Below are 27,411 nucleotides of genomic sequence, written 5' to 3' on the forward strand. Positions count from 1 at the left end.
TTCTCTTCAGGAATGTTTTTTGATCCAAAGCTAATAGTCCTACTCTCCTCTATTTCCTCCTTTTTTTTTTTTGGCTTCGGAGATTTATCTGCCTACATTACCTTCCACTTCAGTCATTCTTGTATTTAATCAGAAATCAGAATTTCTCTTCTATACTTACTGTGAAACAGAATGCAGACTCAGGCTTCTCTCCTATCATTTCTATTACTGGAAAAAGCACATGGTTTCTTTGAAACATCTAAGGATTTTACTGCTTGTAAAAATTAGAAACTGAGACTTTAATCTATATTTCAGATGAAAACCATGACTCTATGATATGTTAGCTATCCTGAGCTTTTTCTAAGATGAACTGAATGAAGGATGAATTGTAGGTATGCTCACAGGTATAAATAAATAGACACTGGGAATGAGGAATTTCTCAAGTATCAGAGAGAAAAAAGAGAACTTAGCTAACCCTTTAGGACCTGAGTGAATAACAAAAACAAAAATAGCATTAATAGCTATCTTTTTATAAAGTCCTTTAAAGTTTGAAAAATGCTTTACTAATAGTATCTCATTTATTTCTTATAACATTAGAAGGTAGCTACTTTTATTATCATCTCTAGTTTTATAGATAAAAAAGTAGAGGGAGATTGAATTTAAGGGACTTGATTGGGATCAGAAGTTGAACTAAGTTAAGTTTTCCTGTCTCCAAGTTGTGTTCTATCTAGGTTCCTCAGTCAGGTAATTGTCATGTATACAGTGATCTTCCCTGCCTATGTTGGTGATTTTGCTGTGCTAATAGGAAACCATTCTTGTCATTAAGACATGACTTTTAGTGAGCACTATAGTTGATCTAGTTCTAATTCAGTATATGAAAGTAAAATAAAATTGAATTTCTTTAAAGTTGACTTGTACAAATTCATTCCCTTTCAACTTGACCCAGGCACATCTTTAAATGATGTTCCTCTATCTTTTCCTTTTTACTATCAAATTTCAAGAAAGTTTAGTCTGTACTTTGTACGTTTATTTCCTTATTATGCATTAACTCTTTAACTTCATGTAATCTGTTCTCAGACCCTTTTTCAAAAGCCACCAAATTGAAAGGCCTCTATGCTGAATTTACCACTTTTGACCAGACTCTTTGGATGTTTTCTTCTTTCTGGGCTGCTAGTATATGATTCTTTCCTAACTTGTCATTTTAGTCTCCTTTCTTGTTTTTCAGCTTTCATTGTTCCTCACATAGGTGTTGCCTTTATATGTTTTGGCCCTATCTTTCCCATTGGTTGATTCATTTATCATTTCTATCCAAGTGATTCCTTAAGTATATGTATATGCAGATGTATGCAGATGTGTACTACTTTTAGAAATGCAGTCCTATGTATTTCCAATCACTTATTTAGCTTCTTGGATATTTTAAACTTTGTTCATCCCAAAACTGAACTTACTTTCCTTCTCCCTCTATGCCCTCACTGTTTTAATGTTGCCCAGTTATCCAGGTTGATCTTTGACTCTTTCTTTTCTTTTATGCCTCATCTATGACTTGCCAAGTACAATTTGTAAATTTTACCTATTAGATCTCTTTCACCAATTCCTTTCGTTTAGTGCTGTGAATCAGTGTTAGGGCTCTATCTCTCCTTAAACTGAAGTATTGCACCAATCTCCTAAGTGGACTTGTGTAATCTATCCTTCTCACATCTGACTTCCAAAAAAATTCTCTAAAGAAAAGATTTTAACCATGAAATTCCCTTGCTCAAAAACTTTCTTATACTTATCTTGCTGCCATAGAATATAGATTATCAACTTCTTTGCTTAACATTTAGAGCCCTTAACAATCTGTTTCCAGCCTATCCTTTCCAATTTATTTTACATTACTACCTTTATCCTTTGTTCCAGGAAAATTAACTATCATCTCAACTCAACATGCTATTTCCTGTCTTCATATATTTATACTGTCCATTTACTCTGCAGGAAATGTACTCCCTTCCTATATTTGCCTTTCAAAATCATTCTTTTAGCCTTCAAGTATCAATTCACATGCCACTCTCTCCACAAAGTCTTCTTTAGTTATTATCAATTGAAAACGTCTCTTCTCTTTTTCCTTGTTTCCCTAGAACTATTTGGTTCTATCTTTTGCTCCAATCAATTCTCTCCTATAGCATATTTTCATTTCCTCAGTATAATGTAAGTATTTTGAGGGTAGAATTTACCTTTACCCTCTACCAAGCTCATCATTTATTTACTGGTTTATTTATTTATCTATTATTTTTTTTTGTTTGCTTTTAAATAGTATTTTATTCCCAATTACATGTAAAAGCCAATTTTTAACATTCACTAAAAATTTTTTTTGACTTCCAAATTATCTCTCTTTTTCCCTCACTACCCCTTTTCTAAGTTTTTTAATATTGGATATATATGTGCAATCACATAGAACACATTTTCCTATTATTCATGTTGTGTGTGTGTGTGAATGGGCAAAAAGAAAAGAGCCATGAAAAAAAAAATAAAGTGAGAATAGTATGCATCAATTTGAATTCACACTCTATCATTTTTTTTTTTTTTCTGGATTTGGATAGCCATTTTCCATCATGCATCCTTTGGAATTGTCTTAGATCACTATATAGCTAAGAAGAGCTAAGTCTGTCTTAACTGATCATTATACTTTGCAGCTAATACTGTGTACAATATCCTCCTGTTTCTGCTCACTTCACTTAGCATCATTTTATCTAAGTCTTTCCAGATTTTTCTGAACTCTACCTGCTTTTCTTATAGCACAGTCGTATTCCATTACATTGCTATACCATGACTTGTTCATCCATTCCCTAATTAATTGATGGACATCACTTCAATTACCAGTATTTTGCCATAACAAACAGAGTTGCTACAAATCTTTTTGTATTTACTTGTAGGTCCTTTTCCTCTTTTTCGTAACTCTGGGATACAGACATAGTAGTGGTGGTATTTGCTGAATCAATAGGGTATGTACAGTTTGGTTTCCCTTTGGGCATAGTTGCAGGTTGCTTTCCAAAATGGTTGGTTCAGTTCACAGCTCCACAAACAGTTGAATGAGTGTCCCAGTTTTATCATATCCTCTAACATTTATCATTTTCCTTTTCTATCATGTTAACTGATAGGCATGAAGTGGTACCTCAGAATTTTTTAAATTTGCATTTCTCTATAATCAGTAGTGATTTAGAGCATTTCTTCATATCAGATAGATTTAATTTCTTCATCTGAAAAATTTCTGTTTATATCCTTTGAGCACTTATTATTTTGGGAATACCTTATTTTCTTATAAATTTGATTCACCTTTCTATATATTTGAGAAATGAAACCTTTATCAGACACTTGCTATAAAAATTGTTTCCCAGCTTTCTTCTTTCTTTTTAACATTGGTTGCATTGGTTTTGTTTACATGAAAACCTTTTCACTTAATATACCCATTTTAGATTTTGTACTTTCTCTTGTTTGGTCATAAATTCTTCCCTTCTTTATAGATCTGACAGGTAAATTCTTGTTTGTCCTAATTTCATTATGGTGTTAGACCCTTTATGTTTAAATCATATGTCCATTTAGACTTTATCTTGATATATGATATATTATGTTGGTCTAAACATAGTTTCTTCCAAATTAAGTACTTAATAAATGCATATTATTAATTGATGGTCTGTAACCAAAAAATTTAAACTTTTACCAGGAGAAAAGTAGTTGAAAGTATAAGTAGGCTAAAAATTTTAGCCTCAGTATTTGTACTTTCTTCTCTTATCTGCTTGGCTGGGAGAGATCGCTTATAGCCGGGGGCTATGCGTTAGGAAGAGATCAGTTTGCCTTTGTCCAGGAGTGTCTTTCTGTCCATTGCACCTGAGGTTAAAGAACCAGCTAGCTGGCCTTGCAGAGACTGAATAACTGTAACCTTGCAGATTGTTGTGGTCTGGTGCTCAGTGACCATGGCACCAATAGAAACAATTAATTGGCTGCCCAGCAAAGACCCATAACATTTGAAAAGTACCCACTGAAGAGAGAAATAGATCATCAGAAGACCCTGGTGACTCTGCAATGTTCAAGAGCAAGTTGTGTTTGAGGTGGGAAATGAATTGGCCAAATGTGTGTCCACATGCCCCTACATGTGTCCCTTGACCACTTGAATTCCTTATGTATGTCCCTTCTCAATGGACATTCCTGGATTATATGTTTTATCTGCATATGTACACTCTTTTGGTTATATGGTAGTTAAGTAACTTATGGAAGAGAGTACTTCCTGGATGCATGTCTCTTTGTTTGCTATGCTGTTTGATTAAATGGATTTTTTATTTAAAATAATATGTCCTCTGAGTTGAATGATAAAAAATAAATTAGTTGGAGACTCATGGACTATGATTTTAGGTGAATACTGACCAACAAATTGTGCAATTGTAGGGGACGTGGGGGCAGCACTAATGTGTAATGAATTATGTTAAAAGTTATAAAATGATTCCTTAAACTTGTATCCTGCTTGACATTTTTCAGAGTGACTTTCACATTTCAGTTTATCATCAAATTATCCTGTGAGGTAGGCTGGCAAACTATTATTCCCAATTTTTTATACATTATAAAAGTAAGGTTCAGAAGGTTTGTGAGTTGCTGTAGATTATATGCTTAGTAAAATTCCAGGTCTTTACATTTCTGGTCTGTTGCTTTTCCTACCACTTCATGTTGATTTTGGAATCTGGAAAATAGAAGAATATTAAAACCATTTATGATCCCAAATTGAAAGTAATCTACTTCTTACATTAGCAATTGATAGTATATATTACATAATTGAGATTTAATGTTTGTCCAGTCGAAAGAAACTGATTGGAGTGTAAAAATTTGTTAAAAACAATATTTCTAGCATTTAAGATTTAATACTTCCCCCCCCTTCTCCCTCCTCCCCCCAGTTTGAGGGTAGTACCTAAATTAATTAATGCAGACTTTTTCTTTGCGGCTTCTTACTTGAGTATACATTTTCCTTTAAGTTGCTTAAGTTTATTCACATAGATGCAGTTGTGGATTTTGTTTTGTTTGTTTGCTTTTGTTTTTAAGATAGCACCAACCTTAGACCTTGATACCTACTCTTGTGTCATCATTCTACTTCTAAGGATTAGTGATGATAGAGAATAATTTAAATGACTTCACTCCCTTATGTTCTTAGAATGTTTTCTTTTGTGTTTTTAGGTTGTTTAAATATAAAAACAGAGCCTGGGATTGCCGAATATTGTTCCATCATTATTTATGGGATATGAGTATCAGTAGAATAGGGCTAGCCAGTTAGTTACAAGAATTCCTTTGGATTCAACAAATACTTATGTGCTTAAAATATACCAGGAATATGAGTCAAAAATGAATAGTCCTGGCCTTTAAGGAGCATTGGGAATTTGACTAGAGAAGAGCAGTCATGCTTTTCACTTCAAAAAATAAATGCATATAATTATCAAAAAAATCAAATTAAATGCATTTATCAAAATATTTAAAATGAATAGTAAACAGACCCCATGTTAAGAAGTCCTAAATTACATGAAGGCATAGATTATTAAATTTTAAGAAAGACACAGAGCTGCAAAACTAGCAAATATGTCAGATTTTGCCACAAGATGAATTAGAGCACCTAATGAAAAGAAGCAAATTTGACTCATAAATATCACCAAAACTTGATGGAATCTGATCCATGAGGTTCTGCATGAGTTTGTATATTTTTCAAATGTAAGAAGATAAGTAAAAAGAATAGGTGTAGCATTTTCATTCAATTTTTATTGATGACTTAAGTCACCTTCATTTCTCAGTATATTCTTTTCTCTTTTTCTGTTCAGAGAGCCATCCCAAATAACAAAGAATAGAAAAGAAATAGAAAAACAAAAGTAATTCAGCAAATGTAATCAGTACATCAACCAAGATCAACATTATACAGTGTTCCATATCTCTAGTCTCCTACATATGCAAAAAGAAAAAAAGAAAAAAAAAAAAGGAGATGCATTCTTATTTTTTGTTTATTTTCTTTTCAGGGATAAACTTGGTTTTCATAATTAACAAAGCATTGAGTTTTTTTTATCCCTCCTCCCATTTCAATTGCTCTTTTGTGTATATTGTTTTCCTGATTCTGTGACTTTACTTTGTATCAGTTCATATGATTTTTTCTTTAATCTTCATAGTCACCATTTCTTAAAACTCAGTAATGTATCTGTATTCTGTCACATTCATGTATTAAAATTTATTTAGCCATTCCTTGGTTGATAGGCATTTATTTTTTCCCAGTCTTTTGATGCTCCAAAAAAAAAATGCTGCTGTGATATCTTGATTTATATGACATTCTCCATCCCCAACTCCCCATCTTTAACCTCTTTTGGATTTATATAACCTACAGCATCTCTGGTTCAAAATGTAGACTAGCTTTTAGAAGCTGTGCTCTTGTTTGAAGAAATCCAGGAATCAGAGTGAATAAAACTCAATAGTGATTTCTCCAAAAACAAATGATTTTGATAGTAGAATATACTATAAACCAACATAGTTTTATTTATTGTCAGCTATATGCTAGGTACTGTATTAATCATAGGGAATATCAATGGGAAAGCAAAAAAGTCCTTGCGTTCAAGTACCTTAGCATTCACTTAGAGAAAGCAACATATACTTAACTCAGTATTCTTCACTTTGAATCTCTGAGCTTATTTTAAAATTTTTTAAATAGTTCTATAAGTATTTCAATATAATGGGGTTCCCATAATACTGTATATTTTGTATTTTAAATACTTTATTCTAGCAAGGGATCCATAGGCATCACTATGATGCCAAATGGTCCATGACACCAAAAAAGATAAAAAACTCCTGACATAACAAATAAAATTAATATGGAGGTATTGAGGATGGGAGTAGGGAGGCATTAATATAGATTGGAGGTTAGGAAGGGCCTCATGTAGGAGGTAGTGATTCAGTTGAGTTTTGACTGGAGGTAGAGATTCTTAAGAGTTACAAGTGAGGATGAAGTATGAGGAACAGCAGGTGGAATTTTGTTTGTCAGGTACAGGAAATAGACCAGTTTGACTGGACTACAGAGTACATGAAGGAGAATAATATGTAATAAGCCAGAAAAGATAGACTGGAATTAGATTACAAGGATATTTAAATGCAAGAGGAGTAGTTTATGTTTTACCTTAGAAGACAGGGATCCACTAGAGCTTTTTGAGCAGGTGAGTGACATGGTCCAACTTATGCCTTAGGAATATTTATTTCACTTTGGTGGCTATGTAGAAGTAGAGGATGGATTCAAAAAGGGAGAGAATTGAAGTGGAGAAATCAATGAGGAGCCAATTGCCTGCAAGATGTTAACTCTGGAAAAGATGATTAGGCCCTGAACAAGGGTGGTTACCATGTGAGTAGGCAGAAGGGAAGGGATATGAGAGATAACAGAATTTGACAACTGATTCATATAGTGGGTATGGGGAATGAGTGAAGACCACCATTTGCACAGAAAAGGGAAATAGATAAGTGTAGCTGACAAATCACAGGCATAGTTCTGGGATAATAATTGGAGATTCCACTTATCCAGACATGTGCTGGAGCTCTCTTTCTGTCAAAAGCAGAGCAGCTAGAAACTTCTTGGCTTACCTTAATGATAACTTCTTACTTTAAAAGGTAGAAGAGCTAATAAAATGGAATTTCATATCATATTTTAAATGAGAGATAATATATACAAAATACTTTGCTAATTTCAAAGCACTAAAATAATAGCTAACATTTATGTTGTGCTTATGTAAAGCACTGTGCTAAATGCTTTCTAATTATTATCTCATAGCTTCACAACAATATGTAATTTAAACATTATTATCCCCAATTTTCAGATGAGGAAGCTGGAAGAAATAGGTGAAGTGATTTATGCAGGAGGATCACACAGCTAGTAAATGTCTTTGATTTGAATGCAGGTCTTCCTGACTCAGAACTCAGAACTCTTACTATGATAACCAAGCTGCCTATATAAAATGCCATATTATCTTTGTTTATTACTCTCTCTTTCTTTCTCTTTTTTTGGATCTTATTTTCATCAACAGGGAAGAATTGCTCCCTTAGATGGAGGGAACCTTTCAGGATAGTAAGCAGACCATTCCAGAGTTTGTAATAGAAACAGAGATCAAGGTCAAGGTCAAGGTATGATAGATTCCTTAAATTTAGAGAGAACAGATTTCAAAGTCTTGAGAATGTCTATATCCCCAGGGACTAAAATTCTACAGGAGAAGTCAGCCTAGAAGGCATGGGAAACTAACAAGACTGAAAATTTTACGACAAGATTGGTTATGATGAGAAAAAATTGGATTTAATTAGTTTTTTTCCCCCTAAAGACATGTCCAAAAGATGGAAAGAAGAGCAGATAATGGTGCATATATTTTAAAAAAATACAAAATTGTAAGAATAATGGTATGAGTGCAAAAGGGCTCAGAATAAGTTGAAGTTGATAAGGAAAAGAAAGGACCACCAAAGAAGGCATTTTAAAAAGGTTACATTGGAGAAAAGAGGAGAATCAAGAAAGGAATAAGTGTGATTGATGCACAGTGTAAATGAGATAACAGACAATAGTAAGACAGAGCTATTCTGCCTTTATTTTTGCTTATTTTCTTTGCCAAGAAGAGTGACCTTTGACCTGAAAATGACAGAACAAAAATGCCTAATGGAAAGTTGATATACAAAGTAAGTAAGGAGCTAGTATGAGAGCACTTATCTGCTGCTGATGGATTCAAGTCTCCTGGCTCAGATAAAGTACACCTTTGGGCACAAAAAGAACTAATATAGATGTGATTATGGGAATCACTATTGGGGATATATGAAAGAATTTGGAGAATGGAAGAATTGCTTCACGACTGGAGAAGGGCAAATGTCCTAATTTCAGAAAAAGAAATAGAAAGAAACCAGTTTTTGACTTCCGTTTCTTAGAATGTTCCACAATGTATCTTGTGATAGGAGGAATAATTATTAGCATTTCCCAACAATATGTATGCAGTTAGGCCCATTCCCCACTTTTCTCCCCTGCCCATTATGAATTAAGTCCACACTTTCTTTCCCTTCTTCCATTTAAAGGGATTTTTTCTCCTCCAAAATAGATAAGTTGTCCCTGGGATCTGATTTGTCCTCTTCTTTCCCTGATATAGCTTTATGCCTTTTCCTTTATGTTCTGATTACACAAGGACATAAAAATTACCATCTATATGGTGGTACTCTCAGACGTGGTGGTACTTGATACAATATGAGACATATCCTGCCTTGCCAATTTGACATGATACCAAATGTGAAAGAGGGAGGTCCCATCTACCAAAGCTGAATCTAAGTGATGTTGGGGACTTTTTGTATATCCTTGCTGTGTTAAGGGCAGAGTAAAGCTACTTTTGTTAATTCTTTGATGACTTAGAATACTTCATTTCTTCCCTAGATTGAACATGAGCAAGGTACTAACTTTAGATGCTGAGTTTAGGTGTGCCTAACACTTGGCATACTTGGTTTGGAGGTGAGATATCCTCCTTGCCTCACATTGTATTTGAAGTGCGAGAAAAAAACTGCAAATTAGCATGATCAGTTAGCCATATACTACCTAAGAATATCTGGAATGTACTGTAACATAAGTGCTTAATGAATACCTACAAAAGGAAATGGCAACAATAAAAAGTCAGTATGGCTTCATTGGGAACAGGTCATGCCTGACCAACCTTATTCTTTCCTCTCTCCTCACCAACCCCCCCACCTTTTTGCCAGTTACTAAACTTGGTAGATCAGAGGGGAGATGCTGTTGATAAAAATTTGGTTAGAATTTATTTATTTAGTTAGTTTTTATTATAGCTTTTTATTTACAAGCTATATGCATGGGTAATTTTACAGCATTGACAATTGCAAAACCTTTTGTTCCAATTTTTTCCCTCCTTCCCCCCACCGGGTTCGAATTTATTTAGCAAAGCTTTTGATAAAGTCTTTTTTCCTATTCTTGTGGAAAATTTAAAGAAATGTGGGCAAAGTAGTAACACAATTCAGTGTACTTGGAATTGGTTGAAAAGCTAAATTTGGAGTAGTCAATAATGATTCAGTGTTTAGATTGGAAGGAGTTTTCTAGTAAAAATCTCCAAAGATTTGTTCTAATCTCTGTGCTTCTCCCTCCTCCCCCCTCCCCCAAGGCAATTGGGGTTAAGTGACTTGCCAGGCAGTCACACAGCTAGGAAGTGTTGTGTCTGAAGTCAAATTTGAACTCAGGTCTTCCTGACTTGAAGGCTGGTGTCCTCAGTGCGCCACCTAGCTTCCCCACTCTGTGCTTTTTAAAGCCTTTTTGGTAATGACTTGGATGAAGGAATAGAAAATTATATCAGATTTACAGCTGATAGAAAATTTTGAGGCATAACTAACTCAATAAATGACAGAAGCCAAAAAGATCTTAACACAACTTGACTGAAAAATTGAGCTGATGTAAGCTGCTGATATAAGAGAAATAAATATCCGTTCTCACTACAAGATGGGAAGAGGCATGGTTAGTTTGTCTAAATAAGATCTGGGGATGTATTAGTTGAATGCAAATTCATTATGAGTCAAAAGTGTAAAATGGAAGGCAAAATTAATTAGATCTTGATTTCATTAAGGAAGCCATAGCTTCTAAAAGTAAGGAAGGAGATGAGAGTCTATCATTGCCAGGTTTTATGCCACAGTTATAGTGTTGTATTTAGTTCTGGATGCCACAGTTGAAGAAAACATTGATAAGTTGAAGAACATCTAGGGAAGAACAAATAAGGTGGCAAAAGGTTAAGAGTCCATGTCATATAAGATTCGATGGAAAAAACAAAGGATAATTAACCTGTTCAGTAGAAGTCTGAAGAAGGATGTGATAGTTTTACTTTTAGTATTTGAAAGGCTGTCATATAAAAGAAGGATTACCCTTGTTCTGTTTGACCTAAAAAAGGGAAGAGCAAGAAGCATTTAATTGAAGTTTCAAAGTGAACTTTTTGTTTTGTTTAGGTAAAACTTCACAATGGTGACTGTTCAAAAATGGACTGGGCTGCTTCTGGAGGTGTTTCCCCACATTGGAAATTTTCTTGCGGAGACTGAATGACGCTTTTTGGGGGTATTTTATAAAAGTCCTATAAGAACTATTTGACTATTGAAGATATCCCTTCCAAATCTGAAATTCTATGACTCTTCTGTTGAAAAATGGACAGGATGCTAGACTTGGATAGTGCTACTAGCAAATATGGAAGAAAAGTGATTCCTTCTAGCTTGTTTTTGGTCCAGGGATGTTAATTGTAATTACAAATGGTCAGCACACTGCAATTATTTTGTATTTGCTGTGTATATGTATATTTATTTGTTAATACATCATTTCTCACAATAGAATATAAGCTCCTTAAAGGATTTTGTATTTTCTTTGTGTCCTTAGCAAATGCTTGTGGAATAGAAAAATGAAAAAACATTTTAATAAGTGCTTAATCAAGACCGGTTATGTCTTAATCTCTTCACTTTACTTGGCCACCATACTTAAACTGCCTTTTTTTTTTTTTTTTGCTTCTGAGAACATCCTTCAATTGTTGAGATTCATCTGGAGCTGTTTTTTTTGAGGAAAAGCCTAGACTAACTATGCTTTACTCTCCCAACTTTACTACTGTGCGTTGGCTGCCTTCTCCTTTCATCCAGTGGCCCTTTTCTTCCATTGGTGAGTTTCATTCAGAATCTCCATATTGAAGACAGATTCTGATAAGACATCCATCCTTCTTCCCACTTCAGTTACCATCTCGCTCTGTCTCCTTTCAGTTCCCTTTTATATCTTGTTTTCCCCTATTAGAATATAAGTTCTGCAAAGGCAGGAACTATCTTATGCTTCTATTTATATGCTTAGAATTTAGCTTAGTGCCTGGCATGTAGTAAATGCTTATTGATTTGACCTTAAGCATTTTATTATTTGCTTAATCAAGAATCTTATATTCTGTTAAAGGGAGTTATATATAAAGAAATGGTGACCAGGGAAGATTATTTTGGTCTGGAAAGTTATAGTGCTATTGCCTTTGAAATAAGCATTCCCTTTCCTGAAATAATGTTATTGTTGATTACAGCTCTTAGAACACGAGATAGAAAAGGGGCCAATTGTGATGGCATGGCATAAAATGGGTAGGATGAAGATGAGGCCATGTGGTGATAAGCCAAGTGCCTTAGCTCATATGGATATGATTTCAGGAAGCCCAATTTAAGTAATGGAACAGTAGTAGCACCAGGGTAGAAAGTGGTCAGGATAAAGATGAGAATACATGAATCAAAAATCTAGAGTGCATAGTGAAAGAACTTGAAACAATGACACCATAAATATTGGTTGAAGTAGCTCTGAATAGTTAACTTGTAGAAAAAAAAGACTTTGGATAATATAGTGAACAAGAATAAATGAGAGATTTTATGATATTATAAGGATGAGCTTTCTAAATATAGAAATTATTGCCAAAATAGAATGTGCTAATTTGTAAGTTGATTGAATTTCTCATAGAAGTCTTAGAGTGCAGATTGAGTGACCACTTATTGGAGATGTAGAAAGGATTTTTTTTTTCTAGTAGGTATTGAACTACATCCATTTCAAGAACCCTTCCGACTCAAACGAATATTTCTGGTGTGAATAGGTTTGAAAGGAGTTCATCCGTTCATCAAAATGAAAGTTTCATTTTGGTCCTACAGGTCAGAATAGGGTAAGAGTAGAGCTCTAGAAGAGTTAAAAAGTCAGGAAGGATTAGTCATAGGTTTAATAAGGCTGATGATAGATGAGGTTCTGAGACATCAAAATTGGGTATAGTGATACTAACAAGTATGAAAGAGAAGTGACTCCAAATCCTGAGGCTGATTCTGTTTCTCTTAGTCTGTTTTTGGCCCACAGATGTTAATTGTAATCACACATGGTTTAGCACACTGCAAGTAAAACTCAGTTTTTGATTAGGAAAACAGTGCTGTCCCCAGAACTCTGAAGAATAGAGGCAAATTTGATTTTGTTGGTGTTCATTCATTTCAGTGTTGTGTGACTCTTCATGACCTCATTTAGGGTTTTTTGTTTGTTTGTTTGTTTTGTTTTGTTTTGTTTTTTGGCAAAGTGGGGTTTGCCATTTCCTTCTCCAGCTCATTTAATAGATGAGGAAGTGAAACATATGGTTGTTATTTGTCCAGAGTCACACAGTGAGGCTGGATTTGAACTCAGGTCTGCATTCTATCCACTGTCCCACTTTTGATTTACTTAAAGGATTATCATAGACAATGTTTCATAGATGTTTAGCTGGGTAACTTTAGTCAAAATTTAAACACAATTATGTATGCTAAATTAGGACTGTTAAATATGGGGGTGGGAAAAGGAAGTTGTTAGACATGCTCATCATAAACCGAAATCAGAACCAGGTGGGAATCCACTAATTCAATAAGCATTTATTGGTAGTAATAAAAAAGGTAGTATTTACATAGTATATCATGGTTTGGAAAGCACTTTACATAAATTATCTCATTTGAGCCTCATACCAATTCTGTGAAAGCAGGTATAGTCAATTTTGCTATAATATAATATTGTCTGTCTGTTCCTAAAAATAACTGCAACTTGTACAACCCTTCCATAAAAACCACAGTGCTTATTGGAAAAATGGGGTTGGAAATACAGACAGTACTCAATTAAAAAAAAAGATTGGAATCCAATAAAAAAAAAGACAGTACAGTTTTATATATGTTAAATGGTTAAGTAATACATAAATACTAAAATAGTGGTCTGTCCTTGGCTTTAGTCTGCTGTTTGACCTGTGCCCAATTTCCGAAGGGTGGCAGCTACAATGGAAAGTAGAGGGAGAGTGGAGATTAATCGGCCTCGTTTTATAGCTTTGACTTTACCAGAAGATATACAGTAAATACACTTACATATCACCTTATAAAAATCATCTTGAAAAAGACCTTATGGAATTTGAATTCAGAAGGTCTGCATCTTATGAGTTATTAGGAAATGGTTTGGTTTTCTTCATTCTTGCTCTTTTTTTTTTTTTTTTTTTAAGGAGAAAATAGCTCATAAGCAAACAAGAAATTCATGTTATGTTGAATTTGATCCCTGATATGTCATTCTAATTGGAACAAATTCATGTTTTTTTAAGACTGGATTTTTTTTTTTTTTTTTTTAGGTTAACATACACATTTTGAAAACAAATGTGATTGGTGCTTACATGTTTCTGCCTTATTATTTTTATGTTGCTTGTTTTTCTTGAATGCTTATTTGGTTAATGACTAAGGTTAGAAGAAAACAATAAATGAGCAGAACAAAAAGGAAAGAAAAGACTCTTACTTTGGCATTTTGTTTAGAGCCCTGGTAGCGACTAAGCACCACTGAAAATTCTTCTCTATTTAAACAGACAAAACAGTGCTATGATGATGACAAGACAGCAACTAGTGACAACAGCAATTATAAGGCATATTAATATAGCTTCGCTGTTTCTAAAATGCTTTTCCTCTGAGAGAGGATGTACAAGTATGATAAACCCTTTCTGTTGAGAAAACATGCTCAGAGACATTCAGTAACCTGCCCAGAATCATCCGGCAGCCTTGACTCTAGGTCTCTGGCTTCCAGTCTAGAAAGGCTGGGGGCTTCCTTGCTTGGTCTCTGCCACAGCTCTGGGGATGGGAAAAGCAGGCCCTACTCTGTCTAGCTGGAAGCCAAGGTTGGAAGCTTCAGTCTATGGCAAGAACTGGAGTGGTTCTCTCCTGATGTACTTTTTTTCCCTGTCTCTCCCCTAGATGGTGGGTGCCATGTAGATGGGACCTGTCTCATGCAAGTTTGTCTCTCCTTTAGAGCCCAGCACATTTCTGGACGGAGCAGGCAAATTCATGTTTTCAAAACTAGCTTTATAGCAGAACTGACTATTATTGTTTTTTTAAACAGATTATGAAACTGAGGCTGAAATAGATAGATTTAGGTCTTTTTAACTCCAAGTCTAATTCTCTATTTACTGTGCTACCTGGCTGCCATATCCTTGTACAGGCACCGAGTTAGAGGTTGGAAAGAGAAAGTAAAAAATAAAACAGTTCCTGGCCTCCAAGAACAAATATTCTACTTGATCCAGTCATTACCATTTTGGATGGTTTGTGTGTTCAATTCTTGCCTTTATAACAATATCTGAGGTGGAATTAATTCTGAGAAAAAAAAAAAAAAAAACTTTTTCAATGGGAATTTGCTTTTGGAAAAAAAATTTTTTTTAATGCATTTAAAAGGTCTTTGAAGAACCAAAATAAGTATTGCATAACTAAATAGTTGAAACTTACTTGACCTATTGAAAACTGCTTCTTTTGTTATTCAGAATTTAATCTACTTGTTATATCCCCTTTAAAAAATAATGGTTATTTGTTTTATATTTATTTCTCTGTTGTTTCCTAGTGTATCCTTTTGTCATCTCTTGTCTCCAGCTGCCCCTTAGAATAAAAAAAGAAGGAAGAACAGCTGAGCAAAACTAACATCAAAAAGAGCAAGATCTTCTCATTTTCTTTCTTTGAGGCCATATTTGATTATTATAATTTCAGGATATTTGATTTTGATTATTTTGCCTTTTTTCTTTTCATTTACTTTATTGTTGTCTTCATGATTATTGATTTTCTGGTTCTGCTTCACTTTGTTATCAGTTCATGTAGGTCTGACAATACTTTGTATTTCTCATTTATTTAATTCTCATCTATTATAGGCATATACCGTAGTTTGTTTCACCATTCCATAATTATGGGCATTTTGTGTTTGCAATTTTCTGATGTAAAATGTGTTTGCATAAATATTTTGGTCTAAATGGGGCCTTTCTATTTTTGTTGAGCTTCTTTTGGTATATACTTGACAGTGAAATCTCTAGTTCCTAGAGTATAGACTTTTTTATTTATCTTGACATAATCGCAAATTATGCTTTCTAAAGTAATGAGACCAACTAACAGTTTCATCATCTATATATTAATGTTCCTGACTTTCCACAGTCCTTCCAATACTGAGTGAAACTTCAAGGTTAATTTTATTATGTTTCTTTTATTCAGCTTTGACATCACTTTTTTCATGTGATTGTTGATAGTGTGTCATTCTTTTAATTATTTATCTGATTGTCTTTTGGTCTTATATATTTTTGTTAATTTGTGTGTGTGTGTGTATTTCTTGCCTATATTAGACATTTATCAGACTTAGCAATACAGTATTTTCTTTCCAATATTTTCTTCTCTTCTTTTTCTGTTTTGATTAATTTTTATGCAGAATAAACCCTTCAAAATCAGCAGCATATAAGAATACAATATAATAGTACTTATAAGAATATATATGTGTGTATATATACATAGAAAAGAATATTAAAAATCCAAGGGGAATTTTTGAAAGGGAAGATTTGTTCAAAATGGTTCCTAACTGCATACAATATCTGGGAGTCATTCTATCAAAGCATACTTGATATTTATATAGATAGAATTACAGATTAATCCTTAAAGAAAGAAAGAACGATTTAAAGAATTTGGAAGGGTTAATCTATATACAAGGTTGTATTAAAGTAATAAAAAGGACAGTATTACTGAAATTTAACTCAAAGATTTAGTGCTATACCAATCAGGTTCTCAGAGGAGATTATTTACATAGCTAAAAAAATGTTTTTTTTTGAATGCACAAAGGTTTAGAATATCAAGAGAAAAAAATAAAATATACGGAACAAAAGGGATATCGCACTTCTAGAACTCAAACTATATTATACAACAATAATAGCAAAAATTACTAGTGATTAAAATTTTTTTTAAAGTAGCAGATTAGTGGATCACATTAGATTAAGAAGAATCAGAAATACATAATCTTATTAACTTGATAATTGATAAATCTTAAAACTTAAGATAGAGTTTACTAATTCACCAGACTTGCGTTAGAAATTGGAAAGCAGTTTGGCAGAAATTTGACTTAGACTGCCAAGTTTATACTACATACCACAAACTCAAAATTGATATATCACCTCAATTTAAATTTCATATCCTAAAATAAACTAATTAAAAGGGAATCAGATCAGGTCCCTTTCTGTGGCTTGAGGTTTAGGAGTTGGGGTGGCAAATTCTTTAAGTAAGAAATTCAAGTAAATATAAAAGATACATAATTCTAAATACATGAAAGAGAAAAGATTTTTGTATTATCAAGAAAATCATATTAAAGAATATTCAAAATACATTATTTTACTAAGTTATGGAAACACATATTTGATTTTAGAAAAATGTCAGCCATAATTAATTTTTTATCTAAACTAGCATGTTAACAATGAAAAATTAACAAGTAGTATAAAAGACTAGTAATGTTTAACATATCATTTGAAGTTTTGAAAAACATTGTACATAAACAGATTCATCTGATCCTGTTAACAATCTAAGGAAGAGGATTCTACAGTTAGAAACAGGGAGTCAGGTAATCAGTATCAGAGGTGAGATTTGAAGTCAATACTCTCCTGACTTGAAGTCTTGTTGGAATCTGTCTTTTTTTTTTTTTTTTTTTTTTTTGTAGTCCCTCAATTTGATTGCCAACCTTAATAGTTTATAGTTTATAATTTTGGAGATAGGAAATGGAAAATCATTGAGGATTGAGTAGATAAATATGATTATTAGTAGTAGTGCCAGCTTGTTATATAAATATTAATTATTAATAAAGCAACTATGGAGAACAGTGTCTTTTAAAAAAATAATGAATTAAGCATTTGGTGAACACTTCTTATATATGAGGCACTATGCTGGGCATTGGAGAGAGAAAAACAAAAATGAAATAATCCCTGCCTATAGGAGATGAGCTTACATTCTATTGTAGGGGGCAAACGTATATGTACATAAGAACATAGAAAATAAATACAATATAATTTTCAGAGGGAGATATTCAGAGCCATTCAAACTAAAGGTTCAAGTTTTTCAACTCAGGGAAAGAATATGAAAATGAAATTGTTAATGAAAATTTTACTAAAAGTAGTATTTGATTTATTTGATGACTTTAAAATTTTAATTCAATTATATAACATTAAAGTTACTAGAGAGAAGGCCAGTGCAGATGAGTTCAACTAAATGTCTTGATATTTAGAAGAAAAGAATTGAAAAAAGATCAGTATACTGATCAAGAAAATTTAGTGTTGATGAAACAGTTTTATTCTGGAAAAGAAAGCCTCTAGAATTTATATTTCTAAGAAAGGAAAAACTTAACAAGGATTTAAAATGCCACCTCTTTTAGGGGGAAGTAACAGAGAAGGGGTTTTTAAATGAAAACCAGTGTTTATTCATTGGTCTTGAAATCCTGTAATGCTGAGAGGCTACAGCTATTGGTCACTTTGATTTTTTTGATAGTTTGGTAAGAAAGCATGGGTGACTAAAATAATTTTTAAAGATAGGTTTTCAGATTATTAGTCCAGCTGTTGAAAAATATTATGAGAACAATGATACTGCGTTTAAAGCATTACTGATTTTAGTTAATGCCCAGATCATTCAACTATAGTTTGTTCATTTTGTAAGAATGTAAGCATGAAAATTTGCTGAGACAAAGTTAATGAACATACCAACATATATTAAATATTTTTTTTTTTTAAGACAGAAAAGACAGTTCAGTCTATGGTGGTAAAATAAAAATGACATTTTGGTCACATTGTCGGTATATGCTTATGTTTGGGTACAATATTAGTTGATTTTAAATTTTGCTTTTTATAAATATTCTGTTAACTTGACTCTAAAATATTTTTTCTTATTTTTTACTGTTATATTACATCAATAAACAGAGTAAAAATTTATTTTTCATTACATATTTCCATTTCTAATTTTTATATACAATATAACAATATTGTGAATTCAAATAATTATGATAATTATTATTATAATGATGATGATATGGCACTTACTGTATGCCAATCACTTGGCTCAACACTTAAAAATGATTAGCTAGTTGGTCTTCACAACAGTTTTGTAGTTCCTGTTATTATTTCCATTTTAAAGATGAGGAAACTGAGGGAAACAGTTGTTTAGTAACTTATCCAAAGTCATACAGCTAGTTTGATTTGAATTAAAAACTTTTTTATTTCATGCTCTGTGCTCTGTATACCAAACCACCTAGCTTCCTTACTTCATAAGATTTATTAATTGCATTAATTTGAAACTGCCTTTATTTCTTTTATCCTTCATAGTCATGTTCCTAGTAAAAGCTGTTTACTATATTTTCCAAAAGTGAACTTTCTGAAGTCCCAGAGATCTCTTTTAAAATTCATTTTATTTTTAGTTTATAAAAATCTATCTTCCTCCTTTTTACTACCTGTCACTACATTGAGAAACAAAAGTAGCCCTCCACACCACATTAAAGACATATATAGTCAAATAAGCAAATAAACTTCATTGCCCATATCCAGAAATGTAGAGGGCTGAAACTATTGAGTCGATGCGCTGAGGTCAGGACTGCTGAGCACTTGAGGCTAACTACCAATTGGACAATATTCTATGGGCATATGCTTGGAAAATGATCCTTTCCACTATCCGTGCTGGCTCAATGATTGGTGTATACAGAGGATTGTAGGAGGGACTGGGAATGGAGTAAGACTAGCCAGAGTCACTCTTTGGCAGTAGATGAGGGAGAAGGCAGTTGCGGAGATTCTGCTTCCATCCTGTTCAATCCTGCGACTGAGACCAAGAATAAAGACTAAGGACTTTTGCTTATCCTGACTTCGGCTGATTCTGGGGTGTCCTGGGTGCTAGCGCAGTCATCACACAGAAAGAATATCATTCGATCCACACTCTGATTCCATCACCTTTCTTTTAAGAGGTTAACATATTTGATCATGATGAACCCTCTGGAAGAATAGTTGGTCATTACATGATCAAAGTTCTCTAATCTTTCATAAATATATTTTATTTTATTTTTTATTATGCCTTTTTATTTACAAGTTATATGCATGGGTAATTTTTCAGCATTGACAATTGCAAAACTTTTTCTTCCAATTTTTCCCCACCTTCCCCTACCCTCCCCACCCTCTCCCCACCCCGCCCATGGCAGGTTGACCAATACATGTTAAATATGTTAAAGTATAAGTTAAATACAATATATCATACATGTCCATACAGTTATTTTTCTGTACAAAAAGAATCGGACTTTGAAATAATGTACAATTAATCTGTGAAGAAAATCAAAAAATGTAGGCAGACAAAAATAGAGGGATTAAGAATTCTATGTAGTAATTCATAGTCATCTCCCAGAGTTCTTTCACTGAGTGTAGTTGGTTCAATTCATTACTGCTCTTATTGGAACTGATTTGGTTCATCTCATTGCTGGAGATGGCCACGTCCATCAGAATTGATCATCATATAGTATTGTTGTTGAAGTATATAATGATCTCCTGGTCCTGCTCATTTCACTCAGTATCAGTTCATGAGTCTCTCCAGGCCTTTCAAAATCATCCTGCTGGTCATTTCTTACAGAACAATAATATTCCATAATATTCATATACCACCATTTATTCAGCCATTCTTCAACTGATGGGCATCCACTCAGTTTCCAGTTTCTGGCCACAAACATTCTTGCACATACAGGTCCCTTTCCCTTCTTTAGTATCTCTTTGGGGTATAAGCCCAGTAGAAACACTGCTGGATCAAACAGTATGCACAGTTTGATAACTTTTTGAGGATAGTTCCAAATTGCTCTCCAGAATGGCTAGGTGTATTCACAATTCCACCAACAATGTATCAGTGTCCCAGTTTTCCTACATCTCCTCCAGCATTCTGCAATTTCTTTCCCTGTCCTTCTAGCTAATCTGACAGGTGTGTAGTGGTATCCTGGAGTTGTCTTAATTTGCATTTCTCTGATTAATAATGACTAGGAACATCTTTTCATATGGCTAGAAATAGTTTCAATTTCTTCATCTGAGAATTGTCTGTTTATATCCTTTGACCATCATAAATACATTTTATAGTATTATTGTATAAACTGTTCTCATGACTGCTCATTTCATTGCATCACTTCCTATAAGTCTTCACAAGTTTGTCTGAAATTGTTACTTGGATCATTTCTTAGAACACAGTAGTATTTCATTACATGCATCTGCCGTAACATATTCAGCAATTCTCCAATTGATGTACATACACCCTTATAGTTTTCATTTCTTTACCACTGTTAAAAAACTGCCATAAAAATCCTTTTCCTTTTATATCTTGGGTAAAAGGCAATATTAAAAATGTAAATCTAAGGTTGCCTTTTGATCATTTAACAGTAAAATTAGATACTGAGTAAATATTTTCTATCAGATCAAAACTCTTATTTTCTAAAGCTATACTTGAGGAAAATAACCATAGTTTTAGTCCTGATCTACTAAATTTGAGTTAAAAATTAATCATGGATTCATAACTTTAGAGCTGGAAAGAACTTCAGAGGCTCTTCTATTGCCCCGTCATCTCTCAGTTGAGTAAATGGAGGCAGTAAACATCAAAGGTGACATTTAAATCCATGTCCTCTGATTCAGGTGTCAGCACTATGTTGTGTATATCCCGTTCCCACACCAGAATTATCCTTCATATTCACTGACCCTGCAATCTTTTTCCCAGGACTATCAGATTCATTTTTGTAAAATTGATTTTGTTATAATAATTCTGTTGTTCAAGTTGTATAAAGTATATAACTATATGAGATGTATAAAGTGTGTAAGATATGTTTTTAACTTTCAAGTCAAATCTTTATTAAGAAATCTTCCATCCAAGTGAGAATATTTTCCTTACTGGCCCTCAGCTAAGGCATTTTCATTCATGTTTTTGTGCCTTTGCTTATTATGAAGTTCTCTTAAATTTCATTCCTCATTGCTTACCCAGATCAAGTCCTCCTTCTTTCATGAAGTCTTTCCAGACATTTGCCTTCCCAAACATCTGCTTCTGTTCTTTTCCTGCCCTAACCAAATGATCCATTTGAATTTTTAGATTATATTTTTATCACCTGGCCTCTGGAAGACTAATTACTGTTAATTTGTATTAATAATTTCTACATGCTTGACATAATATAATATTACTTTGTTAAACATCACAGTTAGCTATGAGTGTAATATTTCTTATTATCGAAAAATTCTACATAAAGTTTTTTGATGTATTATTAGTCTATGGATAATGAATTATCTCCCTTCGCTCAATGCTGAATAAATGCCAATGATCTTAATATGACCTAAGTTAATTGTTAAATAGCTTTCACTTCCACACTGCTGGTTACTTTTCTCTACAATATATGATGTATTATTAGTTGGTCTGGGAAGTCATTTAATTCATATCTCTTTCAAGGATGGTTTCATCTTAGTTATCCTACAGCTGTTGGAGAATTTCTAAAGGAGGAGATGCCATGGCCTTTATCTGTTAATAGAAAATTCATCAGAATATCTAACATTATGTAATATGTATATATACACATACAGAGAGCATTGGCATGAGTCATTGCCTTTATCTCAAAAGGTTTTCACATAGTGAAATCAATAATCTTCCTTTTTTAAAACAAATTTAGGCAAAGATTTTTAAGGGTAACTTAGGGACTATTTCCCAAACTTGTCTTAACTAAGAAGGGAAAAAATCCATATAGAATCTTTTTAAATTAATTTTAGTATAACCAATATTTGAATGATCTACTGTGAAATTTAGAAGCACAGGTTTTTGGTTTGGTTTTGTCCTTTTAGTAGGCTTGGTTGCTTAAAGTAATGTTGATAGAAATGCAGGAAAGCAGTTCTCTCATAATATTGTTGGTAGAGTACAATTTCCAATTGTGCTAAATAATTAACTAAAATATCCATATTCTTTCACCCAAAAATCCCATAAGAATCAAGGAGATTGATTAGGAAAAAGGTCTTATTTAGACAACAATATTGTATCATCTTTTGTGGTAACCGAGAGTTATAAAATTTATCAGAACCAAGACCAGAGGGTCCCATAACTAATAGGCAGCCTTTTGTGATGAATTTTTCAGCTGACAACACTTATAGCAAAAAATACAAAACTGTTCTCAGTCTGGGTATCCTTTTTTGTTTTTGCAAGGATAGTCTCACCTTGACTCAGAAAGTGGGGCAGAAGATGCTGAGAATAATTTTATGGAAGTCCATAATTTTGACCTTGACTATTGAAATCCTTGTATGTAGATCAAGTGGATTATGTCAGTCTTGACATTTTTGTTATACATTAAACCAGAAGCATAAGATAAATACCAATAAATTTTAGGGTTGGGTAGCAACTGTTGGAATCAGGAAAGATCTTTTAAAGTAAGTAAATACTTCATTTGATCTTTGGGACCCAGTTTCAAGAGGAAGTGAGAGTGAGCCATACATGGGATGATAGCCTATGCAGTTAGGATATTAGAATGTAGGTATTAACTTTTGATTACAGTTAGCAAATTAGAAGAAATTCTTTATTCATATTAGCAGACAAACTATAATAAAGGCCTAAATGAGAGATTATAAAGACAATAGACTAGGTAGATACAATGTAATGAGATACCCAGATTAGGTACCTAATGAAAAAGAATTGTAGAAAGGATGGTAGAATGATGAGGTTGAAGCTTTTTGGTGAGCTTTAAGATAGGGAAGGAATCTATGGAATCAATCAACAAGAATATATTAAGTTCCAGGCATTATGCTGTGTGTGAGTGTGTATATCTGTCTGTATATAAGTATATACAAAAGATATAACAAAATGAATGAGATAATTAAGATAAGGAGGCATTAATGCTTGGGTGCTTTTATAGGAAGTAGCTTTTTTTTTTTTTTTTTGGATAAAATTTATGTTTTTCCCAGTTGCATGTACAACAAATTTTTAACATTCTTTAAAAAAAAAAAATTGAGTTACAAATTGTCTGTCTCCCTCCTTTCCCACTCCACCCTACAATCTCCCTATCACCCCTCCCAAGGAAAACAATTTGATAAAGATTATACATATGCAGTCTTGCAAAACATATTTCCTTTTGGCATTTTGTGAAAGAAAACATACCCTCCCTCCAAAAAACCCATACTCAAGAAAAATAAAGCCAAAAAATAAATAAATAAATAAATAAAGTACACTTTGATCTGCTTTCAGACTCCATCAGTTCTTAAAGTGGATAGCATTTTTTTTTCCCTGAATTTTCTTAGATCTGTGTATTGCTGAGAATAGCCAAGTCATTAGCAGTTGATCATCATATAATATTTCTTTTACTATATACATTGTTCTCCTTATTCTTCCCACTTCACTTTGCATCAGTTTAAATGTCTTCCCATGTTTTTTCTGAAACCGTCCTGCTTGGTATTTTTTATAGCACTGTAGTATTATAGCAATATAATATTCCATCACAATCATGAATCACAACTTGTTTAGCCATTCCCTAACTAATTAATGGGCATCCTCTCAATTTTCAATTTTTAGCTACCACAAAAGAGCTTCTAGAAACATTTTTATACTATTGGTCCTTTTATCTCCAGACCTCCTTCTCTCCCTCCCCCAGCCATTATTTTGGGATAGACCTAACAATGATATTGCTAGGTCAAAGGATATGCATAGTTTTCTAGCCTCTTGGGCATATTTCCAAATTGTTCTCCCCAATGGTTGGATCAGTTTACAACTCCCTCAACAATACATTAGTGTCCCAAGTTTTCCATGATCCCTCTAACATTTGTCGTTTTCATTTTCTGTCATATTAATTAATCTAATAGATATGAAATAGTCCTTTCAAGTGTTTTGATTTTTATTTCTCTGATCATTAGTGATATAGAGGATCTTCTTGTATGACTAGATAGCTTCGAGTACTGAAAAATGCCTGTTCGTATCTGTTGAGCATTTATCAATCAGGGAATTGCTCGTATTGTTAGACATTTTACTCAGTTTTTAATATATTTGAGAAATGAGACCTTTATCAGAAACATTGGCTATAAATTGTTTCCTACAATTTTGTGCTTTTGGAGACTTTTGACTTGAACTTTGAAGAAAGTTAGTGACTCTAAGAGTCAGAAATGAGAAGGATCTGCATTCTAGGGATGGAGTACAGCCTGTACAAAAGTATAGAAAAGGAATATCATGTGTAAGGAGCAGCAAGAAGGTCATTATGGCTAGACCAAATGTTTAGCACAGAATGTGTTATGCATCCGGAAAGGTAGGTTGGAAGAAGGTTATTAAACACTAAAGGAATTGTAATTAATGTGGCATTTATTGATGGGGAGTAATTTGCTATTAGATCTGTGCTTTAGGAAAATTTATTTTGGCAGCTTTGAGAAGGAATAATAAGAATGGCTCAAGATTGCTAAAGTAGGAAGATCAATTAGCATATATTGCAGTAGTCCAGGTGAAAGGTTGAGAAGTCTGAAGTACAGTGACAGCCATGTGAATAAAAAGAAAGATTCAATTGTAAGAGATGATGAAAAGTTAGAATCAGTAAGACTTGTTATCTGTTAGGATACATGAGGTGAGAGAACATGAGGATTGAGTATGACTCCTAAGTTCTGAATCTCAGTGACTCAGATGATAGTGCCTTGCAGAAAAATAGTCAAGGTTGAAAAATGGATGAATTTGGGAAGGGAAAAATGAAATCAGTTTTGGACAAATTGAGTTAGAAATTACTGTGAATTCCTACTAATCTAGTTCAGAATTCCTGTGCGGACTCTCCCTCCCTCCTCCCCCTCTTCCCTTTTTAAAACCAATCATGTGCTTTATTTGTAGCCTCATTGTATTTTTTCATTCATTTTTATTTTCATTTCCAAATTTTCTTCCTGTCCTACTCCTTCCCAACCTATTGAGAAGGCAAGAAATATAAAGTCCATTACAGATATAAAGTCAAATGAAAACAGATTTCTGTATTAGCCATTTTTTAAAAATCAAGTAAACTTGCTTTTATCTCTATTCTAGAGCCCATCAGTTCTCTTATCTGAAGGTGGATAGCTTACAATGTAATGAGAGATGATTCCAAACAAGAGGAAGCTGAAAAGCAGAGGTGGGGGGTGGGGAGTGGGCACCATGGCATTCAAGGCAGAATTTCACTAAAAGAACACTCCCCTTGGTATGAGAAAATTAGCGGCAGGAACAATTGTTTTTAGTGACATATTGTAGGGTAGAGAAAAGAGTGGTAGACTTTGAATCAAGAGAAAGTGAGGTTCAACTTCTATTTTATGTTTATGATATAGGAATATCAGTAAATTGTTTAATGTTTTTTTTTGCCTCATGTTCCACATCAGTCAGATTGATTTAATTATATCTGTAGCATCTGCTTCACAGAATTGTTAGGATAAAATAGGTTATGTAGATAAAGTGCACTTTGAAAACCTTTAAAGTGTTATATAAACATCAACTATAATTATTTCCATGATGATGATATTGGTTTTAGGAAATGGTTTTAGGAATGGTTTATAAAAAAAAAGATAAATAGCATCTCTGTACTGCTTTGGACCCGAGTACTCAGACTATCCAGGGAATATATGCAAAGCAAATATAGGAAAATTATGGAATGGAGCCATTAGTAGTTTGCTTTCTAAAAAAAAGTCATCGTGTAGTTTGCATTTGAGCTGAGTTTTGAAGGTGTCTGGTGTGTGTATGCATGCATATGCACATGCATTTAGGGTGAGGGTATTTTAACACTGGACAAAAATCATGGCATTGTCACTGATTTAGTCTTTACTTAAGTCACTTAGCTTTGTGACTTAATTTTCCTCATTTGCAAAGAGAAGGAGTTAGACTAGATTATTTATCTGGTTCTTCTAGACTTAAAATTCTATTGTACTGATATTTGTACTGCTATTTGAAAGTAAAAACACAGGTACAGACATGTTTTAGAGGGATAAAATTCAGAAAGTGAAATCTGTAGGCCACTGCTTGCTCACAGAAAGAGCTTTTTACATACTTCAAACTTCTTTTTTGTTCTTTCTCCTTCCCTTGGAAGTCCCTAGCATTAGGAAACTAGAAACCAGCTAACCATTAATAGAATAGAATCTTGGAGATCATCACAGAGCAAAATGAACAGTTAGAAATTTACTTGTTATGCACACACATATTGGCTGTGCCTCTGTTCTTCCAAATAGTAGCTGTTTGGGTGTTCTTTTGCCTCCTTATATTTACCCACTCTCTTTTCTGGTTTATTTCTTCCTTTGTAAATCAATTTTTTTTGCTTTATTTTGCCACCTCTTGTACTCTTTTTCAATATGATTATTTTAAAATTTTAATTTATTCAATTAACAGGCATTTGATTTTTTTTCTCCCTCCCACCTTTTCTTTTCATTCCCCAAAGGACAACAAAACTCTTGTAACACATGTGCATGGTTAAGCAAAACAGATTTCTGCATTGACTATATAAATATGATCAGAAAATGCAGCAAATTTTTTAAAAGGTAGGGTATATAACTGCATCTGGATAAATGTAAATTTGGTGTTACAGAATCTTTATATGTACACATATATGTCTATTTCTTTAGCTTTTGTTTCATGAATTTAAAAAAAAACTTTTTT

At 33.3% G+C, this 27,411-nt stretch overlaps 1 protein-coding gene across 2 annotated transcripts in view; it reads left to right on the forward strand.

Annotated features, from left to right (window-relative positions):
• Nucleotides 1-27,411, forward strand: part of ACVR2A (activin A receptor type 2A) — a 134,442-nt gene that overhangs the window by 19,739 nt on the left and 87,292 nt on the right. The window contains exon 1 of one of the 2 annotated variants that reach the window (XM_051985829.1): nucleotides 11,519-11,656. The exons of the other annotated variant lie outside the window; for it this stretch is intronic. Within the exon in view, the coding sequence (XP_051841789.1) occupies nucleotides 11,581-11,656 (76 nt within the window). The 5' untranslated portion in view covers nucleotides 11,519-11,580. Of the gene's footprint in view, nucleotides 1-11,518; nucleotides 11,657-27,411 lie in introns of those variants that run through there. 2 annotated transcript variants of the gene reach the window in all.

This window comes from Antechinus flavipes, chromosome 3, assembly GCF_016432865.1.
Source record: "Antechinus flavipes isolate AdamAnt ecotype Samford, QLD, Australia chromosome 3, AdamAnt_v2, whole genome shotgun sequence".
NCBI classification, from domain to species: domain Eukaryota; kingdom Metazoa; phylum Chordata; class Mammalia; order Dasyuromorphia; family Dasyuridae; genus Antechinus; species Antechinus flavipes.